Source organism: Cyanistes caeruleus, chromosome 7, assembly GCF_971803275.1.
Source record: "Cyanistes caeruleus chromosome 7, bCyaCae1.hap1.1, whole genome shotgun sequence".
NCBI lineage: Eukaryota > Metazoa > Chordata > Aves > Passeriformes > Paridae > Cyanistes > Cyanistes caeruleus.
In genome coordinates, this window is record NC_141707.1 from 21,356,529 (window position 1) to 21,369,252 (window position 12,724).

The 12,724-nt window shown below is 37.1% G+C and overlaps 1 protein-coding gene across 6 annotated transcripts in view; it reads right to left on the reverse strand.

The window, feature by feature from the left end:
- Nucleotides 1-12,724, reverse strand: part of METAP1D (methionyl aminopeptidase type 1D, mitochondrial) — a 44,562-nt gene that overhangs the window by 4,001 nt on the left and 27,837 nt on the right. For 3 of the 6 annotated variants that reach the window (XM_086896897.1, XM_086896896.1, XM_086896898.1), the window contains 4 exons: nt 11,380-11,528; nt 10,661-10,703; nt 6,699-6,862; nt 1,622-2,034 (listed from right to left, as the gene is read on the reverse strand). In XM_086896897.1, coding sequence (XP_086753023.1) covers nt 1,923-2,034; nt 6,699-6,862; nt 10,661-10,703; nt 11,380-11,528 — 468 coding nt within the window. In that variant the 3' untranslated portion in view covers nt 1,622-1,922. Of the gene's footprint in view, nt 1-1,621; nt 2,035-6,698; nt 6,863-10,660; nt 10,704-11,379; nt 11,529-12,724 lie in introns of those variants that run through there. The other 3 variants (XM_086896895.1, XM_086896893.1, XM_086896894.1) reach the window with 1 other exon arrangement.

Here is a 12,724-nt window from a genome sequence, read left to right on the forward strand (position 1 = left end):
GCCCTTGTATCTGGGTCAGAGACTTGGCCTGCTGGCTATGATGCTGCTGAAGGCCAAGAAAGAAATACAGGGAATGGCAATGAGTTAGAAAGCCAGATTCTTCAGAAACATACACAAAATTCAAGATCTCCACTGACCAAGCCCAGAGCAATGCAGATGATGTTTTCCATATGAGTGAAGTGATTCTCTGAAGAGAGATGGGAGAAGCCATCCATGCAACATATGATAAGGTTTTCTTTCATCTTCTTCTGCCAGTCTTTTTGCAAAATCATAAACAATCACACTAACTGTTCAGTTTTGCTGATGTCCTTACATGGCATCCCTGACCACTGATAGACCATGGCCATTTTTTGTATTACTACATGATTTTTCTTCCAGAAAAATCATGTTCTGTAGCAAGACAGAAACAGTTTCACTCTGCGCAGCTCTGAGCACCACAGCTACATACTTTCCAGGGAGCAGGGGAAGCTCCAGCCTCAGCATTCAGCTGCTGCCAAGGAGGGTGGCAGTAGCAGCAGGAGCTGCATGTTGGGCACCAAGTGCACAAGCACCAGGGTACACAGAAGGCAGTGTTACAACCGTATCCTGTCCTCCTGCAGTCAAAGAAATTATTCATATGCATCTCAATGGTGAATTCTACCACTTTCTTGTCAAACAGCTTGAAAACAACTCTGTTAGCATCAGTACTTCAGTGGTTACTGCCTGTGATCAGAGGGGACCCTGGAAAGGATCCTGGAGCTCACAGGGCTTTGACATCTACTCTGACAGACACCATGCCCCTCCTTCTTCCTTCTTGTTTACATACAGAGTCTTGGTATTCTCTACATAAAATGTAACATGGTCAACAGACCTGAAGTGACACACAGAAAATAAACTGTAGGTTGAAACTCAGCCACTTTCAATCTGGTTTTAGTATTTGCATGCACTTCAGAAGGTCCTATGAGGCGTTTCTCTCCACAACTACTAGCTTTAAAATTCCAGCAAGCTTTTAAATCCTTGTGGAATTACAGTAAACAGTCTTCATAACAAAAAAAACCCCAAATCTGCTAATCCTAGCTACAATTTGCAAAGGTAATCCTGTAAATGAACATGTTGGTTGTAACTTTGGAACAGTTCTGAGAAGAGCAAAATGAACTACTGGTCTTGCTTAGCCTCTCTGGTCTCCAGGATTCCCAAACTGTGGAATCTGATTCAAAAATCAAGATGCCAGGGAGTGGAGCATTTTTGCACACATTTACCATTTGTTGCTGACAACAGCTCAACATTTTGGTCTCACTGCCCAGCCCAGGACCTGTCAGTGGTGGCTTTTCTTTGTGGCTTTCCCATAAGACAATCTTACAAGATTGCCACCCCAATTTCATCAAATGCTTCCTGCAGACAGTAAGCTTAGACACTGGAGGAACCCTGATTGCAAGTGGGAAAGCAGTGAAGGGAGGAGGCAGAGGCTGCTGTGGCTGAGCTGGGCTGCCTGGCATCTGCTGTGGGAAAGGATGTGTCAGTCTGCCAGTTCCCCAGGGATGGGGCACATCCCAGCAAATAATTTCCAGAGCAAATGCTGGGGAAGCAGAGGTACACCTCACAAGACAGCATCAAGAGAAAAAAAAATTCTTCAGAATAGTAATTGTTAAAAATACCCATTGACAACATTTATTATCACACATATTGATTTTTGTTGCATATTTGGGCAGAGGTGAACTGGGCAGGATTAAAAGCATAATTATTTAGTGACCCCAGTATTTGATTTTATGTTTTGCTGCCATCTGTTCCAACCCAGTGGCAGCAGAGTCAAGAGTAGCTCCAGTGCTGCTTTTCTTTTGCTGATGGCAAAGCCAGGCCAAGTGTCTGGCATTGGGATGGATCAGCAGTGACCCAGCTGGTAAAGGAACATCACTGAGGGCCAAGATATCCTCCTGGAGCCATTGTCAGAGTCTGTCATACGGTGGTGTCATGCTTCGGAGAGTGGAGACAGGAGAAATGGGTGTCAGCTGCCATCTGAGCATCCTCTTCCCATGTTGCCAGACAACAGCTAATTCTCTGAAAGGAGGGATAAGTGTGGAGACATGCACTGCTGTCCTGACAGCAGCCTAACAGGGAAATTGCCACAAAGGAGGAACAGGCAGGACTGACTCTCTAGAAAGCTTTCCCCGATACTCAAGCTTCCCCTCAAAGGAGCTCTTGGGTGATAAATCTCTCCTGTTAAGCTGAAAGGCAGGTTAAAAAAATTTCCTTAGGGGGCCGTCCTGTGCAGATACCCTCTAGGGGCACCTAGAGGAGCATCTTTTATTTTTACCAAATTTTGTCACTTTTTCCTCAAGGTAGGTCTGGCCTAGCATTCTTAGCACTTCCCAAAGGAAAAAAGTGAAATAATCCCATTTTCAGCATTGATAGCTACTGCTTTTCTGCGCTCTGTGGTGGCACAAGGGAAGGAAGAATTTGACTGATTGGACAAGATGGCACAGGCTGCTTTGCTGCCAAGGATGAGCATCCTGGTGAATTGATCTCAGCCAGGGATGCTCCTCCCACAGTGCCAGCTTCTCTTACCAGGGATGAAACTTTATCCAAAACAGTCCTGCAGAGCAGCATGACATGAATGGCTGAAGTTGTTAAACAAATTTGTCTTACACTTCTTGGCAGTGAATATATACTTGAGAAACACTGAAACTGGTAACAGTCCCATGATAATTGCGTTCTTATATAGGGATCTGATTTTTTTTTTTAAATTAGAAGTAGTCATGTTTGTTTTAGCTATATTATTAGCAAAATGGCCACTGAATGGCATACTTGGTTTTTGTTTTTTTTTTAAGTATTGAAACCAGACTCATCCTAAGCTATATTTATTTGTGATAAAAATACCTATTTTGAATAGTGCCATAATATCTAATTTGAGAATTACAAAATTATACAGAGAAAATATTCAAGTGGTTTTTTTTTCTGAAATAGTAAACCTAGACTGAGGGAATGCACAAGTTCAGGGATTCCCTGTAATGACAATAAATGTTGAGGTATAATTAGTAATATTTTTGAAAATCAACAATTGTTTTTTGAAAGAAAGGTACATTTTAGTTTCAAACTAGAACACAAATTACTGTATTTTTCTTACAATAGTGCTGAACTTTTATTTGAGGTTCCCTGTTTCTGAAAGCAGACATGATGGATTGAAATAAAAGATAATTTATTGCAATGCTTACTTTCAAGTGCAGAGAGAAGCAGTGTAATTGTAATTTACAGTAGCTGTCAAGGAAAATCTATCACAGATGACATTAAAATGACTTATTTTGCCTGAGCCACTTATTGTTTAAATGTGCATAATCTGATAGAAACAGATTTTTTTTAAAATCTGCTTTATATTGTTCTAAATTAATATCAAAACATATACTTATGTGTTAAACATTTTAAACCATTTATTAATACTTTCATCACTATTTTTTTTGTAGGAGTTGAAATTTGGTTTATTTAACAACATCACTTTTAAGTTCTTTAGCTCTCTACACTCATAACACTTTCATGCACTTAGATTCACTGTCTAAAAAAGCAGATTTCAAACTAGATATATTTTTGTCTGAAAACATCAAAAATGGTAGAAGAAAATGGACCATAGGGACCAATTCTATTTACACTGGAACTGACCAATAGTTTTGATATGCCTTCCAGTAGAAAGAGGTAGCAAAACCCCAAATTTTTCTAAGCAAAGTAACTCATGAACCCATGCAATCTTTTATTTGCACCTTGTTGCCGATGGGAGAATGAACTGCTATCAATTAAATACTCAGTGTCAGCTACTGAGCTTCCATAACAAAGACTATGTTGGAATATTGACTGCAAACTTACTCAGAGATATAATTATTCTGAAACTTACTGTAGAAAGGAAATCTTCTCATTATTTGTGCATAAGATACATTCTGCATATGACTGGAGCATCTTTACAGAAAAACTGATGAAAGAAACCTAGACCCATTTCCATTCTGATGGACCTAAATGTTTTCAGCTTGTCAGTGCTTGTTCTAAGGCATTTATAATATCTAATTCTTGTGAAACTTGAGATTTTGATATATATATATATATATATATATATATATATATATATATATGTATTATATGCCGGTCTGCAAGCAAATGTCAAATGACAACCTGAAACACACAGCTTCACCAAGCCAAGGTAAGCTTTCAGCAGAGGGAGTGTTAAAGTAGTTCTAAACAAATCAGTACATTTAAATTGTCAACACGATAAAATCTTGAGAAATAAAGTTAATGACCTGCTATTTTATATGCGGTTTTGAACAGCTACTAGCTTCAATTAATCTGCTTTGCAAAGGGGACACTGACTATATATTTACATTTTGCAAGTAAACTGACCTCTGTAACAACACAGCAAAAATCCAATGTCACATTCAACTCTGTTCTTTTTCTTCTTCTTCTTCTTCTTCTTTCTTTTTTTTTTTTTTTTTTTTTTTAACAGCTAGAATTAATGTCGTGAATCTGTAATGAAATGCATTATCCTGCATGGAGATTTATCAGATTTTCCAACTGAATGCCATGCTTTGCTAGCACTAGCTGGAGTTCACCTGCATGTTGGTGTGGCGTGTGGCTCTTTTTTGTAAAGAGTTAAGTTGAACACAAAAAAAGGGAACAAAGGTCAGCACCCAGCCGCCACTTGAATGTGAGATTTTTCTTTTTATTCCCCTTGATGTATACTAGGCTCTGTGTTATTAGTCTTAATGATGGAAAATTGTAGTGTTGATACAAATCTTTTTTTCAAAGTAGTAGGCGGGAGCTCCATTTGTTAGTAAGTTTTTTTGTGACTAAAAGCCATGGACAGTACATTTATGTAGCAGTAAAAGGCCTAGATGCTCTTTCCATAGCAGAGCTAATTATTCCTACTGTGACCTTACTGATCTACCCTGTTCCTAGTACATCTCATCTGCACGCCTGTTCCTCTGTGTAGATGGTGTCAGAGAATATGAAAAACCCTATAATGAAACCATTTTCATGATGGAGAAAGGCTACTGGAGTTGCACTTGCTACAAAGAGGCTCAATTATATGAGTAATTGTGATAATTTTCTACATTCATAGCCTTCAATGGGGAAAAAAGAATGAGAGCCACAAAAGAAAATTACTTTAACAAGAAAGTACAGAGAGTAAAAATGGAAGAAGAGACAAAAAGGGGGAAAAAATAACCAGAAAAAAAAAGTTTAAAAAATAGATCTGGAGGGAGGAATAGCAAGACAGGGAGAACAACAGAAATGCTCAAAAAGCCTATGTGCAGCTGTGTTGCACAATTAAATTGAATTTTTTTTCTGCAGTTGATGAATGTGACTACTGCAAATGTGCCTCTGTAGTTAGCTATCATTTGTTGTTCCGTGACAGGAAAAGGATAATTACCTCTCAGAGAGAATCAAAGGCTGACATGCCCTTTAGACACAGCCATGAATGCAGAGCTCGATAGAATGCTTGAATAAGAATCCAGTGTTCTGTGCCCCCTTCTACTCAAGAATAAATTTTGTTAAAATGCAAGAGCACCACCAGTAAATTTGTTGAACCCTAGGTGTTCAAAAATATGAGGTGCATCTATCGACTCATCCCATTTGCAAAAATAAAACTACATTTTGAATTCACTTCTATTATATTCATGGACAGTAAGATAGTGAGATATGCATTAAATTTCTTTTCCCAGTAGGGGTCTGATTCAACATTTCCTATGAAAGAACAGAAAGACACTATCCTTTTTCTCCAGGCTAGTTAGCCTATAATTTAAAACTGTCAAAAACACAATTTTATACAAAGTCTTCAATAAAAGCTTCTCAGATATAACCCAAAGAGGTTTTACTAAAGTTTGATTCAGACTCTGTTACAATATTTTTAAAGCTATAAATATATCTAACTGATATTTTGCCGTTCTCTTTTTTTCTTAAAGTATTTGAAGATTTACAAAGAAAAAAAAAAAAGGCAGCATCCTTTCAAGGTGACTAAGCCTTGCAGCTTTTAAGTAATCAGAATGAATTCAATAGCTTGTTGGGACCATTAGCAGTCCGAAGAAGTATTGCTTAATGAAATGTATATGATATATGTCTATTTCTTTCTTTTGGCAAACATTTTAAAATAATCCATAGGTACCTTCAAAAAACTAAGGTGCATTTTTATTTAAAGCCATCAGCAGAGGAGTCATGACTGCATTTATGTGAAGGCTAGAAGAGATGCAAAATAGGGAAAAATCTCTGAATGTCAGCTCTTTTTTCCCTGTGACGTTAGCAGGCACTGCTCTTTGTAAGATCAGAAGCTCTCGAGTTAAATATTTTTGTAGTTTTTAAACAAAGAGCTTATTTATGTTGACTAATTCCTTTGTAACATTCAATGAAAACAATGGTTTCTAACTGTCTTACACTGTTAGACAGATGTGGTGTACTGTCACAAATAAAAAATAAACAAAAGCCCACTACAAATTACATCTGTTAATTCAAATCTACTTTATGAATATCTTTGTCTTTTTTCTACAGTTATCTTTGCTGACCCTAGTGTAATTCACTTTAAAAAAAATACCTCTTACCCAAGGAACAACATTATAGCTTGGCAGTTCACATACTGATATCAGACTGAAATGATGGTTTTGAATCATAAAACATGTCATCAGCTTTATACCAAACCACCAATAACCTTTGTCCCATTTGCCAGCCCTCCTTTTACTTGTCAATATAAGGCTTACCTGATTGTGTTTCCAATTACAGAGAAGGGAGCCCCTGGTCTGCAAGCTGCAATTGCTTCATCTCTACATTTCCTGGCAACCTCCACTAACTTTTCACCAGATTTATCCACATTGCCCACCAAAAAGGTTTCAGAAGTGTCACCATGGTAGCCATTGTAATACACCTAAACATACGCAGAAATTTAAAGACATTTTTTCATTTTGCATCCAGAAACAAATCATCATCTTAATTAAATCCATTCTTTCTACGAACAAGCGATATATTGCAACAGATAGACAGGTAAGTCATATTTGCAAGACTGGAAAAGCAAAACACTGCAGAGGAAAATTAAAAAAAAAAAAAAAGCTTGAAAGATTGCAAGGTGTCTAAGGGTTGCCAATGTTGCCAATTAAAAATTCAAGAAAAGCAGAAGCTGTGCATCAGTGCCCAGCAGTGCACCAGGCAGTGACACTACTCAGCCACAGGACATGAGGATAACTGGGCTGCTTGCAAGATGGGTGGGGGCCGTGGATGGGCTGAAGCAGGCCCTGGGGGCTGTTGGGTGCTCACCCATCCTGGCCCCCACCCCTGCAGCCAGGGACCTGCTTGCACCCCAGAGGGGCAGGGACTGAGCCCCAGAGCTGGCCCCCAGAGCAGGGGAACCTGCTGGTGGCTGGCAGGAAGATGAATGTCCGCAGTCAGCAGCCCCCGCTGGAGCTCTGAGGTGAGAGCCATACCCTGCTACCAACAGCCAGAGTGAACCCCACAGAAAGCAAGGACCAAATCCAGTCAGCTGTTGCAGGTTTTCTTGCATCTCATTTTTAAGCTGTAATGTGGCATTATCATTGGATTTCACTTCTGATTTCCAGAGATTAATTTTGAGAGAATAAATGTACTGCTGTGGCACTGAAAAATTTCATATTCTGAAAATGAAACGTGCTGTTGAATTAATTACATATTGTTTTTTCTCTTTTCTTTTTGACATTTCATAGGTTTTAAACGTTAGCTTTCCTGAAATTCTCTGTTGAGCACAAGAGATCCTGGCTATGCACTATGGAGCTCTGCAACACACCATTAAAATGGGGTTTGCAGCCCTGCATATGGCAGGCAGGCCCATAATTGTAAGACTAAGCGATATTTCCCTACAAAAATACAAATTATAATGGTGTACAGTTTTGATCTTCTAAAACATTTTTTCTCCCTCAAACAGTGGGAAACTATCCTTCTACAACTAATTACTCACTGAGCTTGAACCACTGAACTTTTGCCACTGGCAAACTATTTGTGAAAGACAGACTCACATTCTTTTTTGTTGATTCCAAACTAAAAAAAAATCCACAATCCCAAAAACTCCATGCCACAGACAGTTTATCCCAAGGCCAGGTTTGTCTTCAGGCTGAGATATGAAGAAAATGCAGGCCACTAGGAGCAAGGGGTATTTTAAAGAAAGGTGAGTGCCAGCAAGGGCCCAACTGTGTTGCCACCACTCTGGCAAAAAGCAGCTGCAATCCTCTGCTCCACACCTTCCTCTGCCAGTTCAGACTATCACAAAATCTTATTTTATTTTTTTATTTAATGCCCATTGGGCAGGTTTTAAAGTAGATAGTTCATATTAAAACCGAACTAGTTTGTTTTTAGCTCTAGCAAGTAAAACACACAAACCCCCAACATTAGACATCATCATCCTGGAAAAGCAAACACAGATTTAAAATGTAACAGGAGAGTAAAAAAAAGAAACAAAACAAACCAACAAACAGCAACAAAAAACCCAACAACAAACCAAATAATAATTACTGCAGCCCATCAGCTGCAATTACATATTTCTGATGTTAATAAACTACAACCACAGCAACTGTAACATACTATTTCCTTAAAATTCAGTGAAAGAACCAAGTTGTAGGAAACATTGACCTGGCAACAATAGGCTGAAAATTGCACTATGCTGAGGATCCCGTAATGGATAATACTATTGTCTCTATATTAAAACCCATTTTCAAGTCTACATGTTTCAAGCCTATAAAATTTGTATTTCATCTATGAAATGCTACCAACTTAATTGTGCTAAAATGGACTTTTTTTTTCCAGATAACTTGTACATAGTGCTAGGTGTTTACACATAACAACTTGAGTATTATTTAATTACTTTATAGAACCTGTACACAATTATAAACAATTTGTTGTGCAATATTTACTTTGATTTTTATTCTGTGAGGCTGTGAAATGCCCCAGTTTTGCTCATTAAAAATAAGATAAGAGATCAGTTAATAATGCTGAAAAATAGTATTTTTTCCTCAGTTGCCTTGGACTAAACAATTATCACACACAGCACAGTTCAGTTTCAAATGATAAAAAAAATCTTACAAGGATAGTCAGAAATTGCCATCCTTGCAGAATCTTCACATTCACAGGAATGTCAAGATTTATTTTATTTTATGAGAGTAAATTAGAAGCAAATAAATATATGTCTGCAAAAAGGCCAGTAATATTTAGTCAGACATTTGTAAAGCAGAATGGACAAGATATGGACACTGTGTTAATAGAAAAAAGTTTCATTTAGTTTATCATGGAAAGTATCTGTGATATGAGTCGATACTTTTTTAATCTACAGTATCATTATTATCCTGACATACTGAACAAAAAGTAAAATGAACCTTAAGGAGGTACAAAGAAATATGATTTAAATCCTTAGTTGTTGCAAACTGATTTAATTTAATAAACTGAGCAAAGCAACACCAGTTCACACCAGTAAAAATGAAGGCAAAAAATGAAGTTTAAAAATGCTAGATTGCACTGTGTAAACCTGACAGTCAGAATTCTACAATTAGAAAGTATGGAGATGGGAAAGAATTTAAAAAGATCAAAAACCCAAGGCAAACCAAATCCAGTTCTGGATCACACATGAGTATATAATGGGAAAAAGGTCGTTGACCCTAATTTTAATAGAAAAAATATTTTAGAAAGCTTGAATCTCATGCTCAGAGGTAGGTCTGCTAAAGATTTCTTCATTCTGCCAGTATGATAGTAGTATCAAGTTACCAATAGGTTCTTTAATGATTTTAAAAGCTTGCTTTTATGAGATTCTACTCCCTTGTATGTGACATATTATTGCAAAATAATGGTGGGATTCAAAAAACATCTGTGTTCATATTAGAAATAAACAGCACTTTAGAAAAATAAAAACATGCAGAGCAAAAAAGAAAAAAGACCTCTGCAAAACATTTTTTTTTTTTTTTTATAAATGAAATGAGAATTAGGTTTCCAGTTCCTGTGCTTTCTTGCTCCTAGGAAAACCCAGCCTGTGTTTATTTAAATAGCTATAATTGATGATTCCCTGGAAATATTAAGTCCTGCTTATATCACACTATTTCTGTTTCTGCTCAAAAGGTTCAGGGCTTCTATACCAGAAATGGAACACAACACTACCTTCAGGGATTTTAATAAATGTAGGGAACACTGCTAGCAAAAGAGTTGCTGTCCAAATAGACTGACATACCCAGGCCAATGCAGCCTCTAATGACAGAGTAAGATAATGTCAGGCCCCACTCAAAATCAGCAGGAAGAGGAAGATCAATCTTGGCAGAGTGAAGGAAAAATGCTGGCTTTCTTCATGTTAGCTCATCTCATACATATCTATCTTCAGCTGCTGCCCAGTACTGTGGTGCTCTGCATTAACTACACAGTGGATCAATAACAATTACACCTTCTCAAAAACATGACACATAGCAGGATTGGGTTGACATTTCACTTAGGCCAACATTGATCTCAGTGCATCTGATTCCAGTCCTAAATTCAAGTCAGGCCTGGGTCTAGCTGGAATAAACACACAGTTAAAAACAAAAAAGGAAACCAGCTGCTTGTGCCTTGGCTCAGAAGTAAACAGCACATCCATCTGTGCATCCCCCATCTCCAATCCACTATTCTTCCTGTTGCTACTAGTGATTCTAAAGTTGATCAAAGACTATTTTTTATATGAATTACTCACCGTGACATCAATGTTGATAATATCTCCATCCTGAAGAGGTCGACTGAAACATAAACAGAAAAAAAAAATAATGGTGACAGACAGTTCCCAACAAAGGGAATATAAGAATAAACACCTAATGACACATACATAAAAAATCAAGGGGTAGATATTTTGTGATGGAGGAAGGCAGAAGCAAACAGAATAACCATTTTTAATGTTCAGCTCCAACTATTTAGAGAACAAGTGTAGCTGAATATAAAATAATGAGAAACAACTACCCGAAAAACATATCAACACCTGAAAAATCCACCATTATATTTATTCTTTTTCTCTCACTAGGGTTCATATTTTACTTTGTGAGTAGCTGAATGTATTGAGAATATAAAAAAAATCCCACATAAATTCAAATATATTTATTCCTTAGCCTATACTTATTTTGCTGGATGAACAAAAAATCAGACCATACTGGGTTTTTTTCCCCACACACACTAAAGTCAAAATGCAATCTGCTATTTTTCTTTAAGTGTCTGGACAAACAGGATAATATATTTTTTTCCTATTTCACATATATTTCTATAATAGCTGTCAGCATCATAGAGTAACATGTTCTGCATCTACAATGTGTTTAAGAATGACATTTAGTTAAGCTGAAGTATATTCAAAATTAAATACAATTTATTAATTTCAGTTTAACACTTTAATTTCCAGTTGCAAAATGTACATTATTGAGGAAATACCTGTCAGGAATACCGTGACATACCACGTTGTTTACGGAAGTACAAACAGATTTTGGAAAACCTCCATAGCCCAGAGGTGATGGATAGGCATTCTGTCTGATTATTTCATGATGAACAATGGAATCTATTTCTTCAGTTGTCATGCCAACCTAAAATATCAAACATAACATCCTGTTAAAAAAGCAAAGAGAGTTTCTTATATTTATTGAATATGATTGCAGCCAAGCTTCAATGAAATATTGGACGTTTCAAATATACTGTTTTGATACAAAACACTATACTGTCTGATATACTTTACTGATGTATGAACTTTTTTTTTTCTGAAAAAAAAAATAATTTAAATAAAGCATGCATTAGAAATGAGCACTCAAAGGTTCCTAGAAAACCTAAAATCCTGCCTACTTCCTTTCTGTTCTTTTTTCCATATCTACTTTCTCAAAGACACCAATTTCCCATGGCATCGTTTCAGTAGCTGATACAGAAATACCTTGTTTTAATGCTTTCAGTCCCTTAAAACACAACATTATTTTCCCCTTTTATTTGTAAAAGAAAGGATATTAATTCTTATAATTTCCCAGTGCATTCACCACAATGTATTTAAGCATTTTAAGAAATTGCTTTCTAGGTATTCTTATTTTTTTTTAAAACAATGAAATATTTAGATTCAAATTTTAAGGATATTTTACTTTTTTTTAAAATCTTTTCCTCAAGATTTTACATATTAAAAAAACCCCTTTCATAAATCATTCAGCCATTTTCTGGATGTCCATGGAGTGCAAAGTGAACATGCATAAAACAACATTATTTTTGCTTTTCTTTTGGATCAACTCTGTAGCTGGAATGGTTAGAGCTGAAATTTGGTAGGGAAACCTCTCTAATTGAGGAGTACTTTTGAGGGTTCCTCTGTAAATTGATTTTGCTTTGAAAGAGTTCCGAGCCTTTGAAAATCATACTTTGTATGGAGTATCATTCTTAGCACACTGAAGGAAATATCACAGTGGCTGTGACTGTGAAGTAACATGTGAAACACAGGTAGGCTGTGGTGCAGGAGACAGTTATATATAGAAATATTGTGTGGCCATGCACAGTCAATACAGGAGAGTGCACTTGAGGATAAAACCAGGTCTGTTTACTCAGCTGAATTTTGTTCAGCACAGAAACGTTGCTGGGCAGGTGAGGAGCAATGACAGTGGGTTCAAGACCAGGATTTGGAATTACTGCACATGCTCCCGCTTTGCAGCAGCCATGGCAGCCTCAGTGCTGGGATGGCAGCCGCAGCCTTGGCAGGCTGTCTGGACTGGACACGGCAGATGTTGGTTCTGGATAAATACAGGCTTTTTTCCTC